Source organism: Cyprinus carpio, chromosome B23 (genome assembly GCF_018340385.1).
Source record: "Cyprinus carpio isolate SPL01 chromosome B23, ASM1834038v1, whole genome shotgun sequence".
NCBI lineage: Eukaryota > Metazoa > Chordata > Actinopteri > Cypriniformes > Cyprinidae > Cyprinus > Cyprinus carpio.
In genome coordinates this window covers 5970299-5990171 of record NC_056619.1, presented here as the reverse complement: position 1 = coordinate 5990171, position 19873 = coordinate 5970299, and the positions used below count along the sequence as shown (strand labels likewise).

Here is a 19873-nt window from a genome sequence, read left to right as displayed (position 1 = left end):
ATCTAAAGGGCTTTGCTTAAAGATTCCACGCAGCAACTTCACATTCTTCTGAATGAGACAAGAAGACAACAGTGAGAGGTTTTTTCTCTTTGATCACAACACCTGGACGTCTCCCACAAATCAAACGACAGCTGCTTATAATTTTTTTTTAAATATATATCCTACAGATGGGATGCTTTTCCTGAGGAGCTTCAGTTGTCTGACTCATCCTTAAGAGACACTTGAGCACTTTCAGAGTTTGATAAAAGAGTCTCGAGATTTGCTCTAGACTTGTCATGCACTTACTCAACACTTGCAAATTTGAGTTGTTTCTATGCCTTGTTCTGACAGGACTGACTGTGGTATAAAGTTCTGAGCCAATCTATTTGTTCATCTTTACAAGACAATCTGATAGACACACAAGTATTTACTTTAAGATTATTAAGCTTTGAAATAAAAGTATTATCTTCCCCTGAATCTAATTTCTTCACCAAATATGTTTCTAAATATTTCAACACAATCCAAAGTACTGGATTTCTATTCCTTCTCAAAGAGGGCATAGCGTGACTGTGTTAGACCACGTCATTTTCAGACAGTCATATCCTTTCCTTGACAAAAGTACCGAACTTTTCTGGTTAGAGCAACAGGATGAAACACTCTCAAGGTTTTCAGATGTGGCACAAAGAGAGCCCCCACATGGAGGAATTAGAGTTTACTATAAACACGGAGAAGCATAGCACATGTTCTTTGTGAAAAGTTGCTTTCATTATTATTAATTTCCTCTGGTTTCATTTTTTTTTTTTTTTTCAATGACCATCTGAATGTCCACCATTGAGTTGTGACCGCAGAACATGATGTGCTTTATAAAAAGCCTAATCAGCACGCATAGATACCCACAGTGTTTCATTTATCCAATATTCCATTAGAGATTGTTGTTTTGTCCATAAACATCATGTCGTTACTACAAAGCATTCTCACCATGCTGGTAGAACCAATTGCATTTCTTGGCAATGTCGTCTTTACCTGGAATGTTGCAGCACAGCCTCAAAACAGGCTATACCAGTAACCGCTTCTCAAAGCCGACACGCAGAAGTGCTTTCACGCAGTACCTGTAGACATGTCTCAAAGCAAACCTGAGGAGCGTCTAGCTTTGGAGTTGAGCTGTGCAATCTGTTTGCAGCTGTATCGTGATCCTGTGGCCCTTCCATGTGGACACAATTATTGCTTGGGTTGTATACAAAATGCTGCCAGCGCAGAAGATCCCAAGTCCCCAAAACGGTGCCCGGAATGCAGGGAAGAATACGGCAGCCCGGAGATGCTTCCCAAGAACTTCAAGCTTAGCAGTATCGTGGATGGGTTCCTAGTGGCCACGACAGGCGGCGGACTGAAAGGAGGCCCTACTGTGCCATGTGACCAGTGCCTGGACGACCCTGTAGCTGCGGTGAAATTCTGCACACGCTGTGAAATGTCACTGTGCCCCGGCCATCTCAAAAAACACGAGGAACGGCACCGCTCGCTACACGTTTTAGTGGAGCCGTCTGCAGAACGGGATGGGAAGAGGTGCCCGGTGCACTTGAAGGTCACGGAGTACCTGTGCGCACAGGAGCGCCTGTTCCTCTGCTCCGAGTGCTTGATGGAGGGCACTCACCAGCACCACGAGGTGCAGACATTCGAGGTGGCGAAGGAGGAGATGAAGAGAGTTCTTGAGGAACTGGGGAAGTCTGTATCTGACAAGTTACAGATTACAGAAGCTCTGGTGAAAAGTGCCAGTGAAGGTCCTACAGATAAGGCCGAAGATAAGCTGGTGGCCAGAGCAAACATACTGCTGGACAACATGACTTCACTTATAAGTACATACAAGGTAAGAATGAGGTAAAATGATGCTACTAGTTCAGACTGATGTGTTCAGACAAAATGTTCATGATGTGGAGGCAGTCTCTTTTGGTTTTAGTCAACCCAGACTCATTGGAAATACGTGCTTTTCCACTGAAAACAATTTGTACCAGGAACTTTTTCCCCCCAGACGTGTTCCTGTCTGCATTTTCATCGTGGGCTAAAGTACCATGAAGAGGGTATAATGTCGTCAATAAGTGAAAGCAATGTGTGTCACTATGGTAATGCAGGTCGAATGTGTTTTGGTAGTAGCCTACTGTGTGATTTAACAGCATATATTAGTTCTGTGAAACAAAGGAAAACCAATGTTACTCACCTATCGAGAAGAAACAAAGCAACCTCGTCATCCGATCGCAGGCCTTCCGCTCCTTGAGTTCTGCACTGAGCGCTCTCTCCTCCTCATCATGAGTAGACACGCCCCTTACTGCTGATTGGCTACAAGTTTGTTTTGGTACTGGGCCCGACTCAGTTTTCTAAAGTGTTTTTGAAAAAATACATACCCAACCTTTAATAGAATAACAGAATAAAGATCAAATATTACCTGTTAGATTTACCCCAAACAAATTATATCTATATCATATCATAATATTATATCAAATTATGTATGTTTAACCACTACAGAGACATCAGAGCCAGCGGCAAATGTCAGAAGGACTAGCTGAGTTGAAGCTGCTCTCAGTGGGATACATGAGCACTGAGTGCCTGGTGATCGCATGGAGCTCACGTCTCCGAAATCGACGAAGCACATTTTCAAAAAGATGCTGTCTTTATAAATAAACAGCAGATTTGAGTTTTAAACAACTACATTCTCACCTGAAATACTCTTGTACATTTCATGACAAAATAACAGTAATATTTAAATATATATATATATATATATATATATATATATATAGCATGTTCAAAGTTCAAGTCCCGCCCCCGACAGTTCCTGACCTTTGAAAAAGTACTACCGCATGAGCAAGGACTTTCTGAGGGGCAAATTTTTACCCAGAACTTTATTTAGATCCTGGTTCCTGTGGAGGAAACACCCAGAGTACTGGCCCAAAGTCCCTATAGTTCCTGGGGAAAGTTCCTGCGATGGAAACAGGCTTTTAGAGGTGACATTTCATTATCACCGATACCTCAGTGAGTGGAGCTAAAACACGCTTTCAATACGTGCCGTTACATGTTTTTATTACGTGCATTGTTTCAGGTACATATTGCGCTGTTCAGAATTCAAATGTCTGGTGAGTGTCGCCAACAGTTAATGATCTATCGTGTTGGAAAATTACATACCCCCTACACCAAACTTGACCCTAAACTTGACCAATATTGTTAACAAATGCAGAAGTCATATAAAAAGCATATCCTCAACCCAAAAACTCAAAAATCTATCAACAAATCAACAAAGAATAAATACAAAACAGGATTCAAATCTCACAGCATGTAAACTTGTTTTGAAGTCATAACAGAATATTTCGCGATGAATTGTGTGAAATTAGGCTTTCTTAATCGAAACTCGGGCCCTATAAATCATACTTCGCATGGAAAGGAATGAAAGTTGTCCGAGTTTTATTGCCTCTAGTGTTAATTTCAACTGGAAACTGCAGTGATTTGTATGTATTGGTTTTTTGAGTTTTGCAGAAATTTAGATAGAGGCACGTATTTCCAATGAGCCTGGGTAGGTTGTAGTGGTCATGCCAAAGAAATGTCACCATCACTTATGTCGAGAGCAACAGATTTACACCTGTTTATATGTGATGTTCTGAGTCGTATGAGCACTGTGATGAACGATGAGCTTCATTCTCGGGACAAAAGCTGGCAGGCCAATCTGTGCGACTTGGAGGGTTGTCTACACCAGCTGCAAGAAGCCCAAAAGTGCACCGGTGAGGTTCTCTCTCAATCCTCAGAGTTTCTCTTCATCCAGAACTACATCAACGTCGAAGCAAGGGTCCGCCAGGCTGCTAACGTCACCATTCCTGCACTACCTTCACAAGAGTCTTCCAATGCCAAGCAGCTGCGCTCGATCCTACGTACAGATGCCTTCCATGCCGAGATGAGTCTTCTGTTGGAGTACCTCCATGGCTTGATGAACCCTCTAGACCTGACCTTCAACCCAGCCACGGCCCATCCTAGTCTTCTGCTCTCCAGCGATCTCAAAACAGTCAAGCAGTGTCCCGGAGTTAAGAGCAGCACCGCTGGAGATCAGAGCGAACGCTTCTCCACGGCCACTCAAGTCATGTGCACCCAGAGTTTCTCCACAGGGGTTCACATGTGGGCAGTGGAGGTTGGTCCTGGGTGTATGTGGTCTCTGGGACTGTGCTATAAAAACATCTCACGTAAAGGTGACCACAGCAGGCTGGGGCATAATACCAGTTCCTGGAGGTTGCAGTGGAAAAACAAGAAGCTGACGGCGTGCTATGACTCGGCTAATGTGGCCGTAGCTGAAGGGCTGGTCATGCCGCCAAAGAAGGTTGAAGTGACCCTGGATTACGAAGGAGGAACTATTGCATTCCACAGCTCAGGTAATGGAGGGCGAAGGCAGCACCTTCATACATTTAGTGCTGTGTTCAAGGACACAGTATATCCTGCGTTCGCGATCCACTCTACTTCGGAGGAGTCATGGATAACTCTTCTGACTGGAGTTTGACTGACACCAGCATGCTTTCATTTTCACTCTTGCATCATTCTCTTTGTCCTTTTTTCATTCTTTATGCATTATTATGCCTAAACATATGCACTTGTAAAGAAACACCCATGTCATGTCATGCACATTTAATTTAAAATATTGTAACAACTTGGCAGTTCTTGATGTATAGGAAAAATGTTGGTATGATATTAAAGTCTTCATTTAACATGTTAAATAAATAAACCAACAACTTTCAATGGGCATGATGCTTCTGGAACAGTCATAAAATACCAGAGCAAAGCAACCAAAATTACAAACTTACTTTTGAAAAACTGTGAATGAAATGTTTGCGCAACACCTATAAGTATTGGCATAAACATAAAAATAGGAGAAACTGAATGGGTTTTGTTTAAATGTTACATAAAGTATAGTTTTTTTGGCCCTAAATAAGATTTAGAAATGAAGAAAGTAGGCTGTACAAAGTGTGTTATATCTAGAGGTCAGATTTTTTTTGTCTCTGGGAAACAATCAAATTCAGACGCTCTTTAAGAGCATGAACATTATCAGTGCATTCGAGGTATGTCATAAGAGTTTTGCTTGTAGTTTGACTTGAACAAATGCTAGGGACAGTAAAAGAATGCACTGCATGCACATGATGAGTACATTTACACACATGCTAATGAACAACATTCTTCAGGGGCATATATGTGCTGTTTTACTAAATATGCAAAAACACCTGCAAAGTTCTCTGTGTATACCATGGTCTGAACATGCTTTCACACTGAACAGAAATAAAAGCAAATGTACATAAGCTTGTCCTGTAAAACGAGAATTACTTGTTCACACTTCCTTATCACATCATTTAAATAGTTTTGACTCAGATCAGTCTGACCTGACATAATTTCCCCTTCAAAAAAGTCTCTGTCTGCATTCTTTCTAATGCACTTTGACAATAAATCTCAATATATGTAGAGTGTATGTTACACAGACTGGATGTACAGAATACACACTGTGTTGTGTATGAGCTGATTACTTGAGGTTCTTGAATTATTGCGATTCGTTGCTTTATTACATGTTCAGGATTATTTAAACTCATTTGATCTGCCAAACCTACATCACTTGAATGGTTATAACTTGTAAATTAGCTAATTATGTAAGATTTTTTATTTTATTTTCGTCCGTTTATTAATTGTCAACACATTATGATTTTTTTTTTATCTACAACAGCACCATCTACTGGTTACAGCAAACTTGTTCTTAATCTGTATAAAATTTCTTTCTGATCAGTTAACCTCGCTTGCACATATAAACTGACTATAGCATAAATTTCAAATATTAAACTGAAACAATAATTCAGGTAAATTTTTCTTTAACTTTTCTGTCAGGCTACATAACATGTTCAGAGACAGATATGACATAAAAATTAATAGATGGTAATAGCTGACTTGTTATCAGGCCTAATGTGCCATAAAGAAATGATGTTTTACAGTTAACCATTAACATCATACGACTTTAACCCTGAAAGGCCGCGGAAGAGAACATCACCTCAGCGATACGAAGTTCTCATCCAAACGTAAGTGCAGAAACAATTTCTCATGTGTGTGATCCAGTTTTGGATAAGTAGCATTTTTGTGCTTTCTGATTTGTGTTAATAATAAAAGGGAAGCTAGTTCTCAGAAAAGTAGTCCAAATATTTTAGGCCACAGCGTGCCATTGCTTTATTAAACTATTTGAAATATGTCATCTTGCCTTGTTTACTACTCTGTGTATTTTGTCATTTTAAACAGACGCTAGAGAGGATAGAGGGGTGAAAATGAGTGACATAGATGACGATAGCGAAATATACTTCTCAGTTAAAGTGAGTATCAATTAAAGCATATTGTTTCTACATGGTCTAATTGCCAGCAATGTTGTGTCATTTACTAAATAACGCTCTTAAAGTGATTTGTTATCAAAACTGCTGTTACTCACTCACGTATGAGCTTGGGTGTAGTTTTTGGGTCGTATCCAGGTGGTCCGTCCAGGTGGGATGCAGATTCTGACAGATGCAGTACAAGCCCTACAGGTGATAAAACCATAAATGTCACTGTACTGTAGTCATTAGAGATAGAGATATTTTATAACTTGACCCTTTGTCCTGTGTCCCATTATTATCATCACTTTCCTTCCCTTTTAGGATCCAAACACAGAAATGGATGAGAAAATGAAGAAAACTAAAGTACATCTGTTTCTGACCAGAAGTGCTATTGACATTCTAGAGCATAAAACAAAGGTGTGACTGAGGACTATGTACTCAAACTCAGACAGTGACACACATGTGTACGATGGAGAATAACTGTCGTCACTGTCTCCCTCTCGTTTTCTCAGTTCATGCTGTACTCCTGCGCTCTGCCCTCTGTTTCTTTCTGCGCAGTGCATCCGACTCGGCCCAAAATACTCGGCTTTGTAGCCAGACACCCAGCGGCGGACATGTACCACTGCTACATCTTCCAGAGCAAGAAGTTTGTGAGTTCTGGAAATCCTAGAAGCATCACATTTGATATGCATGATGCTTTTAGTTCACTATTTTTTCGGGCCCTATAGTTTTCATAGTCTTCTTATTGTTCTGCTTCCTCCTCTGCCTGGAAGCCTGTGGAAAGCACTTGAACTGTTTTAAAGGCAAGTCCGTAGAAAATGTACTCGCAGTCTAAAAAAGCATCTTGTGCTATGTGAAAGCAGCAGATGGCATGCCACACCATCTTGCATAAACCTTACATAAACATTGTTGCAATGTTAAATCTTGCCTTATATTCTTTTTCGAGTTGATTTGCATTGTTTTTCTTTCTGTCAGTCCCATTTGCTAGTGTCTATCATTGGTGACACCTTTCGGGCTTATAAGCAGGATGAAAGTCTGCAAGGCGATCGTGACATGATTGTGGAGGCCCTGAGGCACAAGGTAATGCGTCATCATACAGAACTGTTTAATTTGGAGTGATTGGAGAATAGATAGAAAACAAACTATAAATAGAATTTTTAAAAAATCATAAGAAAAATCTGACATTTGTGAGGCATGATACATTTTAGGGCATGGCATATTAACTTGTCCCTGCAAACAGTGACTCACACAGTCATAATAAAACGCTTAAAGATGGCTACAAGGCACACATGAGTCATGACCCAAGCTGTTGACCATTACTGCTTTGTCCAGTCGTACAAACGGAAAGGCTGTCTTTTTTAGGTTGTTTGTTGCTGTTGGATGTTGTGGCTTTGATCGAAGAGTGTCTATTTAAATGCCTAAATCATCTAATATCTCCCTCTGCTGTTCAGAATAAAGTACTGGAGCGAGAGAACGCAGAGCTGAAGAGGAGACTGCAAGCCAATGGAGAAGTGGGTTATGTGTCAGGCATTGAGCTAATGCCACAAAAGCACACAGAGGCACACACTTATCTGAAGTGTATCAATGTACTGCTGAAAATAATAATTTTAAAAACTTAAGATAAGAAAATGATAACACGGGGTTTAAGAAAGCATTTTGTGTACACATAAATCTGTAATATTGAGTATACAGTACTGAATTCATCACAAGCAGCACTGGTGTCCTCTGTGAACACAGATATCTATCTTGCAGAGCGCTGATGGAGACCAGACCATTTATGAAAATGAGTCTGATCTTGATCAGATTTCATCTCGATCAGGACAGGGTATGTACACAACACACATCATCATCCGTATATATGCACATATCCTTCCTGTTCACGCTGTTTGCAATGGTTTGTACCTTAACAGTAGAATTTAGAGATTTTTATTTACTCTGAATGTATGGAATGTTTTTCATGTGTGAGGGATCCCACCATGTTTTGTCATAGTTTTGCTCAGCCTTTCAAGAAATTCATCACCATAAGTTGGCATCGTTAAGATGATGTGTTGGTGATATGCAGGCTTTTGATTTGTCTCGTTTTTGTTTTTTTCCCCCAGTGAGATTCTTTTCTGAAGATGACAAGACTCCTTTGCACAGAAACTTCTAAGAGGAAACGTGAAGTCAGATAAATGTTCAAGAAACGATACTGACTCCTAAAATACCACCAACATCTCCAGCAGATGTGTTGAACACTGAGCTCCTTCAGACACTTCAAAATATTCCTAAGAACATCAAAAAAAAAAAAAAAACTTAATTATTAAAAAAGGTGACATTTACGAATCTGAAGGATCTGTAAACAAACTTGCATGTTTGAGTTGCTATAAGGCAGTTGTTTCTAACTCAATCAAATGCCTTTTCTTATCTTGCAGACAGCTAGCATTGATTTACAGTAGGCTATGTAACATCACATAATCATATTAATGCAATATATGTACTTTGCTATAATTCTAGTGCAAAACCATTAAAATCATGAATACTGAGGTGGGCTACAGAGTAAAATTGTATATTAAATTTGAAGTAGCAACTTTTTAATGTGGGAATGACAAAAACGTTTCGTAAACTGAACATCTTCTTAACATTAGATTAAGTGGAAGCTAACTTAATATTGTATCTTGTTTATAATGCATATTTTTTTTCCAGAAAAAAATATCATAACAAGAAAATATCATAAAACTGTTGGTTGCAATTCACTGCCATTATAAAGCTCGGAAGCGTCAGGGTGTTTATTAATATAACTCCGTTTCGATTTGTCTGAAAGAAGAAAGTCACATATGGCTTGAGGGTGAGTAAATCATGGGCTAAATTTCATTTTAAAGTGAACTAATCCTTTAAGACTTTTAGAACCACACAACCGATTCAGTTGAATGAACGAGTCATTTATGCGGAAACGGCTCCAAACGGTTCAAATTAAAAGATAATTCATACCGGTTGATAAGAAAAACGATTCAAAAAAAAGATAATTAATTTTACTTATTCCATAGAAAAAAAAAAACGGGGATTCAAGTTTCTGATCCACTGCATCAGTACAGGTGCTGGTCATATAATTAGAATATCATCAAAAAGTTGATTTATTTCACTTATTCCATTGAAAAAGTGAAACTTGTATATTATATTCATTCATTACACACAGACTGATATATTTCAAATGTATATTTCTTTTAATTTTGATGTTTATAAATGTTGATGTGTTAAACTGATGTTTATAACTGACAACTAAGGAAAATCCCAAATTCAGTATCTCAGAAAATTAGAATATTGTGAAAAGGTTCAATATTGAAGACACCTGGTGCCACACTCTAATCAGTTAATTAACTCAAAACACCTGCAACGGCCTTTAAATGGTCTCTCAGTCTAGTTCTGTAGGCTACACAATCATGGGGAAGACTTCTGACTTGACAGTTGTCCAAAAGACGACCAGAGAGGCATTGCACAAGGAGGGCAAGACACAAAAGGTCATTGCAAAAGAGGCTGGCTGTTCACAGAGCTCTGTGTCCAAGCTCATTAATAGAGAGGCAAAAGGAAGGAAAAGATGTGGTAGAAAAAAGTGTACAAGCAATAGGGATAACCGCACCCTGGAGAGGATTGTGACCCATAAACCCATTCAAAAATGTGGGGGAGATTCACAAAGAGTGGACTGCAGCTGGAGTCAGTGCTTCAAGAACCACTACCACAGACGTATGCAAGACATGGGTTTCAGCTGTCGCATTCCTTGTGTCAAGCAACTCTTGAACAACAGACAGCATCAGAAGCGTCTCGCTTCAAAAAGGACTGGACTGCTGCTGAGTGGTCCAAAGTTGTGTTCTCTGATGAAAGTAAAATTTGCATTTCCTTTGGAAATCAGGGTCCCAGAGTCTGGAGGAAGAGAGGAGAGGCACACAATCCACGTTAATTGAGGTCCAGTGTAAAGTTTCCGCAGTCAGTGATGGTTTGGGCCATGTCATCTGCTGGTGTTGGTCCACTGTGTTTTCTGAGGTCCAAGGTCAACATAGCCGTATACCAGGAAGTTTTAGACCACTTCATGCTTTCTGCTGCTGACCAACTTTATGGAGACGCAGATTTCATTTTCCAACAGGACTTGGCACCTGCACACAGTGCCAAAGCTACCAGTACCTGGTTTAAGGACCATGGTATCCCTGTTCTTAATTGGCCAGCAAACTCGCCTGACCTTAACCCCATAGAAAATCTATGGGTTTTTTGTGAAGAGGAAGATGCGATATGCCAGACCCAAGAATGCAGAAGAGCTGAAGGCCACTATCAGAGCAACCTGGGCTCTCATAACACCTGAGCAGTGCCACAGACTGATCGACTCCATGCCACGCCGCATTGCTGCAGTAATTCAGGCAAAAGAAGCCCCAACTAAGTATTGAGTGCTGTACATTCTCATACTTTTCATTTTCATACTTTTCAGTTGGCCAAGATTTCTAAAAAATCCTTTCTTTGTATTGGTCTTAAGTTATATTCTAATTTTCTGAGATACTGAATTTGGGATTTTCCTTAGTTGTCAGTTATAATTACCAAAATTAAAAGAAATAAACATTTGAAATATATCAGTCTGTGTGTAATGAATGAATATAATATACAAGTTTCACTTTTTGAATGGAATTAGTGAAATAAATCAACTTTTTGATGATATTCTAATTATATGACCAGCACCTGTAGATGGTGGAAAAGACCAAATTTTCCCATTTGGAACCCGCTTTGTCCGCCAGAGATAAACAAACAATGAAAGTGAAATCCCTGAAACGTGACCCCACTATTATTGGTGATTTCACTGCTTCATCAATAAAATATCGTCGTTACTGAAAAGACGAACCTTTTGGAATGAATCGAAACGCCACACGCTGTGGACACCTATCAAAAACTCCACAAAACATTCATAAAAACAGCTCTTTTTTTGAATGTTTTGTGGAGAAGTGTAAAACTCCTGTTTTACACTTCTCTATTAACTTTTTAGCATGAGTAGCAAAAGTCAGTCTTTGATCCATCCATCAAGGTATTTAACTGCGCCACTTGCGCCTGTGGATACCTATCAAAAAATAACTTGAGATCCACAACCTAAAGCCCCATTATTTGCCCATAAAACAGCTTCCACTGCTTGTAAACAAATAATATTACGTCCTCTTTTCCAATTGCCCCATCGCTGCAAATATACCTATTTTAAGATTATTAAAATCATTTATCATTATATAAATAACACTGGACTACAAACACTTCCTTGAGGTGTCCCATTATCTATCTTATATGCTTGGAATACTCTACTCCTACCCTTACTTGTATTGTTCTTTCAAAGAAAGTCCATAATCCAACATTTTCCCTCCGATCCCCATGCATTTAAGTTTTATTAGAAGGCCCTCCTTCCAAAGCATATCATATGCCTTCTCAATGTCAAAAAGAACCCCAACCAGAACTTCTTTATTTACTTGAGCTTTTTCTGATATCAGCTTCCAAGCTTAACACAGCATCCATTGTATTTCTCCCTTCCCGAAATCCACTTTGTATGGTGACATAAGTCCTTTACTTTCCAGAACATAGTTTAGCTGTATATAATAAATTTTCGCCATCAATTTACACAAATTGGAAGTCAAAGCAATTGGTCTATAACCAGTTGGGTTTGATTTATCTTTACCCGGTTTACCTATTGGAACAATTATTCCATGCTTCCAAGAGGGTGGAAGCTTTCCCTCATTCCAAATCCTATTAAACAGACATAAAATCATATTTAAATATCTTCAGTCAAATGCTTGATCATTATATATTAGTCTTTTCAGGAGATGTATGTTTAACTCCACCTAGAGCTCGTTTTAATTCATATAAAGTGAAATCTGTATCTAAAGCGTCTCCAGAAGGATTCCTTTTAATCATCACATCTGGGTGCTGATTCTTATTCTGCTCTCTAAGTCTTTTTGCTTCCTCTGATACATTATCATCACTATGAACTCTGACAAACACTTTAGCCAACATTTCAGCTTTTTCATTGTCGGTTACTGCTATTATTCCTTATCATTTTTTAAAACTGGAAGAGTTTGACTTCTATATATTCCACCCATTTTTCTTATTGTCCCCCCACTTCACTTATTATCAACATCATCTCCAGTTGTACTACACCAATCTCTCCAGTATTTCTTTTAGCAGCACGAACAGTCCTTCTGACCTCAGCTTGTGTTTTCTTATATTTAATAAAATCCTCAAATAAATAAGTTCTTTTAATTTGTCTAAATGCTTTATTTCTGTCCTGTACAGCTTTACTACACTGTTCTGTCCACCAGGGAACCGAAGCTTTGTTCAGTAAGTAGCCGAAGCTTTGTTCCGATTATGACACGCTGATCGTATATTAAACCGTATGCAGTTGATCTCCAAAGCGGCAGGTGGCGGTAGAGAGTCGATCTAGTGACCACTGACTTCAGACAGAGACCGAGAGAGACACAAACACAAACAACTGAGAGGAGTCGAACCGCAGCAGCGCTGATATCTGTGTGTGTCTGTTCAGCTTAATAAAGGTAAGCGATGCCTTCTCAGTCTCACGAGCTCGACCTATACTTTATTTATTTATTTTGGGTAACACTTCATTTAAAGGTGTCCTTGTTACATATGTTACATGTTCTTACTATTATAATAACAATAAATTATGCATAATTACACGCAAGCAACCCTAAGCCAAGCCTTAAACATATAGTGAGTGCATGTAGTTAATTAATATTACTCAGTACTTCAATGTATAGTTACACTGGAACAAAGACACCTTAAAATAAAGCGTAACCTTTGTTTTGTAATGAAATGATGCAGTTCTGTCACGTGTCAGTAGTTCCTCCCCAGCACTGCTCTTACTGACTCGTGTTCATCTGTCTGCAGTCGCTGGTTCAGGCTGGAGTTGGTGTGTGCCTCTCATGGGTGCATCTGTGGGCCGGCACGGCCGCTCGCTCCTGTCCCGTCACAGCAGGGCCGGACACAAGGGCTCTCTGATGGGGGGGGGTGACTCTCTAGACGGTCTGGACAGACAGGAGGACATCGCTCAGTTCCCATACGTGGAGTTCACAGGCCAAGACAGCATCACCTGTCCCACCTGCCAGGGTTCCGGACGCATCCCTTCAGGTGCGGGTGTCAAAAAACACACATCTTACATCTGAGTGTACGGATCTGGAGAAAGCATGTCCAGGTCATATTTCAGCTTAAACGAACCAGACAAAAGAAGTTTTATGCACAGAGTTAGTCATCCCAGTATTAGAATGACTTCTATTATAATCATTCAATATTAGAAAAACTTTTACACCGTGAAGGATGAGCTTTTTTTTTCAGAAAATTCTCATTATTGTAATGCATCTGCACAATTTATTCTAATGTTGTTGTTGTTGTTATTATTATTAGTGCTTTCAAACGATTAATCGCCTCCAAAATAAACATTTTTATTTACATAATCTATATATATGTGTGTGTGCTCTGTCTATTTATTATGTGTTACAGGCAGTAATCAACTTAGCAGTAAAGGACAGAGACGAGAGCTAGTGGTTGCTTTCACGCTCCTCTTTGTTGTCTTTTAATGCACATTTGTATTTTTAAGAGTCAGTAAGACACGTTGAATCACAAGACGATTCATAAACATGTTGGAAAAAATAATACACAATGTATAGATACTTAAATCACAATAAATAAACAAATAACGATATGCAACTTCAGCCATACGTACAGAAATGCTCTAGTTCTTGATATGGCATTTAATTAATTTAACTAACCTTAGCAGTAAATGAGGGAGACTGAACTGTTCAGTGTTTAACTTCATAATAATAATAATGATATCCAAATATTAAAGTCTTTACTTTGCATTTAAATTCTGAAGCAATTTAACTCAATGATCAGATCCATTGTAAGGTGTTGTGTAAAAGCAGATAGTCTGTGCTATTGATTGAGGTCATGAGGTTGTATAGATGACCACATGCACTTTGGTCTGAACGGTTTATTTCTCTCTCTCTTTCAGGGCAGATGAATGAGTTAGTTGCTCTGATCCCCTACAGCGATCAACGGTTACAGCCAAGGAGAACGTATGTTATCACACGCGGAGCATTTTCTGTTGGAAACAGTCTTGATGTTTGTAATCGGGATAGTTCACCTAAAAATGAAAATGATGTCATCTGCAAACCATCAAGTTGTTCCCAACCTGAATGTGAGTTTCTGTTGAAAACAAAGGAAGATATTTTCAAACCAAAGACTTGACTTCCATGGAAACAAAATATTATGGAAGTCATTGGGGACCAGAAAGTGTTTGGTTACCCACATTATTCAAAATATTGTGTGTGTGTGTGTGTGTGTGTGTGTGTGTGTGTGTGTGTGTGTGTGTGTGTGTGTGTGTGTGTGTGTTCAGCAGAAGAAAGCAACTCGTACAGGTTTGGAACAACTGGAGGGTGAGAAAATGATGACAGAACTTTCCGTTTCTTTGAAATATGTCTTAACAGACAGAAATGGATTCTTGATTTTGCAGTTCTTCTCTTGGCAGGAAGTTATATGTGGTGCTGTCAGTGATTTTGTGTCTGCTGGCGTCTTCTTTGGTGGCGTTCTTCCTGTTTCCACGTCCTGTGCTGGTTGTTGATGATGGCATTCGCTCTGTGACTGTGCATTTCGACCGTAACAACAGCAAAGTGATCATCAACATGACGGTGATTTCTGTTATATGTCTTTTTTTAGTTTTTATGATGGATTAATTAATAATAAAAAAAACTGGTTTAAATTGTCCCGAGGCCTTTCTTCTCAAGCCTTGTTGTTTGAAAAATAACATGGAATCAAAATTGCCCCTTCATAAAATGATATTCATATGTAATAACTTATATAATGAATCTTGTAATATGCTGGGAGCGATAGAGTTCAAGTCTGGAATTGTTAAATTGGACATTAAAACATTGTATAATGTGCAAAAAACTAAGCTCTGATATTATTTGCTTCCAGTCAGACAAATATTTTAAAGAAACACAAATTTCGGCTTTGAACTGTACTGAATGCTGTTTTGTTTTGTTTTGTTTACAGAGCTCTCTGAACTTCAGCAACTCTAATTTCTTCACGGTGTGGGTGGACAGCGTGAGCTGCCAGGTGCTCTACATGAAGACGGTCATCGGATCTCAACAGCTTGACAACATCATCCACATTCAGCCTCTCAGCCAGAGACAGGTGTGATGAGTGATGAGCCCAACTTCTGTTTTCTGCTGTTCAGAAGTTTATGCTTGGTCAGATTTTTGAAAGAAGTCTCTTCTGCGCACCAAGGCTGCATTTATTTGATCAAAAATACAGTAAAAACAGTGATAGGTTATTATATTATTATAAAAAATAGAATAGAATTGAATCGGTTTTTTTGAATATATATTAAAATGTATAATTATTTCTATAATTTATTATGCAAAGCTGAATTTTCAGCATCATTACTCCAGTCTTCAGTGTCACATGATCCTTCAGAAAATTATTCTGATATGTGCTGATTTGCTGCTCAAGAAACATTTATTATTATTATTATTATTATTATTATTATAAAATTATAATAAATAAAATAAATAAAAATAAAAATAAAAATAAAAATAAAAGGAATTATATATATATATATATATATATATATATAAATTTATATATATATATATATATATATATACATATTTTTTTTTTTTTTTTTTTTTTTTTTTTTTTTTTTTTTTTTCATGCTATTCAAGATGAGTTTGTTTCTTCTGATAAAAACATCACAATAATCCACAAGTAATCCACACAACTCCACAACGAATCCTCTGCAGTGAATGGGTGCCGTCAGAATGAGAGTCCAAACAGCAGATAAAAACATCACAATAATCCACAAGTAATCCACACAACTCCAGTCCATCAGTTAACATCCTGTGCTTTTTCTTAACCAGATGTTAACTGATGGACTGGAGTTGTGTGGATTACTTGTGGATTATTGTGATGTTTTTATCAGCTGTTTGGACTCTCATTCTGACGGCACCCATTCACTGCAGAGCATCCTTTGATGAGCAAGTGACAGTGCTACATTTCTTCAAATCTATTTAAGAAACAAACTCATCTTAATCTTGGATGGCTTGAGGGTGAGTAAATTTCAGCTTTACATTTCAAAAGGACAACATTTATTTGGAAAAGACATCTTTTGTAACATAATAAATATCTGTACTGTCTCCTCTGATCGATTTAATATGTCTTTGCTGAGTAAAGAAATAATTTCTCACTTTCTTACTGACCCCAGACTTTTGAACACTATAGACAATCCTTAAGTGGGAGAAATGACACAGACACTGATTGTTAAACACTGGATAGTAGATGTGCTGTTGTTTTTTAATGCAGGTCAACTTCACTGTCAGTATGGAGATTGGAGGAAGTCTCTCTTACGTTTAGTGAGTATCAGAAATCAGTTCTCTTTGGAAGAACAAGCCTGTGTATCTGATCTTCTGTTTTTGAAATATTTTCACTGTTTTCTCAGTGCCTTTTGCACCATGGCAAGCATCAAGGTCCACAACATTGTGGTGTTTCTGCAGTAAGTATTTCATCACTGTGTTTTCACATCCTTTTTTGTCTTCTGCTGTTGTTCTACATTTGAAAGCTGGAGGTGAAGTGAAGCTTAAAGTTACAGTCCCGTGACGAAAGGTCACAAGCAAGAAAAGGTCCATGCCACTTATTTGTGTGATCAGCTTGAACACAAACAAAATGTACAAGCACAACTCCAGATTGCATGGATTTCTCCTGAAATAACTGGGTTTTACCTGTGAAGTTTTGTCGAGCAACACTAAATGTGGTCCTTAAGAAGTTTTGCCTCTTTTTTTGAGTATGTCGAGTGTTATTCTAAGTTCTTCATGAAATGGCCCTGACCGCTTCTCTTACACACCCCAGGACCTCTGTGAAAACCTCCTACATGGTGCGGGCGGCACAGAACACACTGGAAGCTTACCGCTACATCGACTGTGGCGCCAACTCCACCATCCACCAGCCCTCAGGATTGGTTTGGTCTAAACCTCACGTCCCTCTGAATGGGAAACCGCTCGGGTGAAGCATCAGCCGGCGGACGCTTTTGATGTTCCATGGCAGCTCAGTTTCACCAATTTTGACTCCAAATTTTGTGCTGCACTGAAACTGAACCCATTGAACAGAGCAGCTGTGGTGTAAGATATTGCTTGAATTGTTCTCTCAGTACAGATGATGATGGTGTGATAACTGCTAAATGAAAAACAAAGTCTGTAATGTTAAGCGATAGTCTAATATAAGGGTGTTATATAATTTTGCAGTGATTGATAAAAAAAGGAGATTTCATTAATGGGTTGTCATTGATGAGGTGCACTTTGATGTATGAGCTGTTCTGTGAAATATTTTGTACAGTCTTGATTAAGTCTTATGCAAATGTCTCTGCAATGCCAAAGATTTCAAGTCATTTCTCCGATCGATGGGTTTTGACACATTCAGCAATATCAGTCAACTCAGATCCATCCATCAGTCCAAAGACTTAAGTGTCAGAACAAATGACGTGTGTGTGTGTGTGTGTGTGTGTGTGTGTGTGTGTGTGTGTGTGTGTGTGTGTGTGTGTGTGTGTGTGTGTGTGTGTGTGTGTTCTCATAGGGTTTGATTTGTTGTGAATTGAAAAGTGTTCAGACTGCAGTGTGATACTGAGAATGAGGGAACTGTTACAAAACGGTAGTGTGCTTCTGTGATGCCACGAAAACTGCGATTGAGGACATTCGATGTACAATGGCAGGATGTTTTGTTCTCACTCAAACATTAGGGCTTTCACCAAGTTTTTGACCACCAGAATCAGCTTACTGGTTTAGACTCTGAAAAAAAAGGTACAAAAGCTATTCTTGGGTTTGTACCCTTTCAAAAGTACTAATATAGGGACTAATATGTACACGGTTGGTGCTAATATATAACTTTAAAATACCAATATGCATGTTTACATGTAAAAGATGTGCAAAGCTGTACTTTTAAAAATAAATAGATAAATAAATACCACCGCAGTGACAGCTTTTGTACCTTTTTTTGTAGATTTTTAAGAAGGGCGTTTGTTTCTATTTGAAGTTGCACATTTTGGATAATTTATTGCTATTTTTATATTTAATCTCCTTATCGTGCCTTGAGATTTGATTGTGTTTTTCATTGTATGAACTGAGAAAAATAAAATGGTAATAAAAATGCTTAAAGCAGGTTTTGTTGTGAGTTTGCAAAAATAAATAAACTTTTTTTTTTTGTCAATATGTTTGTATTTTTGCATAGCCACCGTTTTTACAATCACCACATGCCATATTCAACATTTTGAATATAAATCATCAGTTTCACTTCAGTAGGACAAAGCTTTGCAAATAGCCTGACTTTTCTCTCTTTTTTTTTTTTTTTTTGTTAACTTTATTGTAGTTACTCTTGTAAAACATGTTAGTAGCAATAAAACCAAACTGCTCCAACAGAAATTAATAAAAAAAAACACCTCTAATGTGCTCCATTTCTGCTCCAACAGTCCTTGATATAATTACACACCTATAGAGAGTTCCTGTCTGTAAGGCTTTACACGTGGCATTAGTCTGATTCTGTGCAGCCACACATGTGCTAAAATCACATGTGCCGATAAAAGCATGCACAGAGGTTCAAACATCTCTCATCCCGTCTAGAACGACTGATTGCTGCCATTTTCAGTGTAATTAGAGCAGCCTGCACTTAACTCAGAGCACGGATGTCTGCAAAAATAAATAATGTAGTGTTGACCAGCACTTCTGAAAGTAAATGTGCAAGGGAATGTTCATTAAAAATAAGTGAATATGATCTTTTACAAGTATTCATGCAGCTAGCACTGACAAAAAGTACTGTACTATGGTATCACCATGCATTTTGGACATGATAGTATGATTGTGCCATGCTATAGCCACTGTACTTCTATTTTAAAGGGTCATTTCCATCAAATAAATTATTAGTAGTGTTTGCTAAAGCATTGTTTCATTATTATTGCCACCCAGGGACTGTTCTAGACCTTTTAGCGGGCTTCAGACCAGGCCCACAAAACAAATATAGTAAACTACTAGATTTAGTTTAGACTTTGACGATTTGGATCTTGACTTTCTCAGCCACCCAGAAGCACCTAGCAAGCATTCCCTGGAAACACTCAAGCTTGTGATTTGAGGTTCTGCACAGTCAAGCAAGGCTCACAGTTGAATCCAGAGTCTCTGAAACATGTTTATTTGTTGATTTGCATCTCTCCAGATGACTGCGCCTCCCTCCTGCTGGCTTGCCTCTACTGCCGCTTCTGTGACGTCATGGCCATGCTTCCTGACGCTTGTGAGCGAGCGTTCGGCCGCTGCTTCCCCTCTTACAAGTATTACAGCACCTCGGATGAGCCGGCCAGAGGAAAAGACTGCTGCAGCTGTAAGGTGGATTTTGACTGTGGTTTCATGAACTCCTGTCATGAGGCCAGCGAGCTGATAGAGCTGGCGATGGAGATATCTGAGGTCTGCTACCGCTGAGAGCCTCTCCACTGTCTGGAGATCAGA

General features: G+C 38.7%; 3 protein-coding genes across 3 annotated transcripts; all 3 read left to right on the top strand.

The window, feature by feature from the left end:
* Positions 1 to 999: 999 nt before the first annotated feature.
* On the top strand, positions 1000 to 5294 carry LOC109061812 (E3 ubiquitin/ISG15 ligase TRIM25-like). The gene is made up of 2 exons (XM_042750655.1): positions 1000 to 1840; positions 3623 to 5294. Exons 1-2 carry the CDS (start codon positions 1097 to 1099, stop codon positions 4502 to 4504), a joined length of 1626 nt encoding a protein of 541 aa, XP_042606589.1. The 5' UTR covers positions 1000 to 1096; the 3' UTR covers positions 4505 to 5294.
* A 680-nt stretch (positions 5295 to 5974) lies between these two features.
* LOC109061818 (PTB domain-containing engulfment adapter protein 1-like) lies at positions 5975 to 8860 on the top strand. The gene is made up of 9 exons (XM_042750656.1): positions 5975 to 6056; positions 6271 to 6341; positions 6477 to 6548; positions 6660 to 6755; positions 6851 to 6988; positions 7314 to 7418; positions 7790 to 7849; positions 8091 to 8163; positions 8438 to 8860. The coding sequence occupies exons 2-9, from the start codon at positions 6297 to 6299 to the stop codon at positions 8485 to 8487; spliced, it is 639 nt and encodes a 212-aa protein (XP_042606590.1). The 5' UTR covers positions 5975 to 6056; positions 6271 to 6296; the 3' UTR covers positions 8488 to 8860.
* Positions 8861 to 12720: 3860 nt separating this feature from the next.
* On the top strand, positions 12721 to 18538 carry LOC109066123 (transmembrane protein 106C-like). The gene is made up of 8 exons (XM_042750735.1): positions 12721 to 12877; positions 13230 to 13469; positions 14350 to 14413; positions 14866 to 15025; positions 15390 to 15530; positions 16698 to 16747; positions 16834 to 16887; positions 17241 to 18538. Exons 2-8 carry the CDS (start codon positions 13265 to 13267, stop codon positions 17395 to 17397), a joined length of 831 nt encoding a protein of 276 aa, XP_042606669.1. The 5' UTR covers positions 12721 to 12877; positions 13230 to 13264; the 3' UTR covers positions 17398 to 18538.
* The last annotated feature ends 1335 nt before the right edge of the window (positions 18539 to 19873 follow it).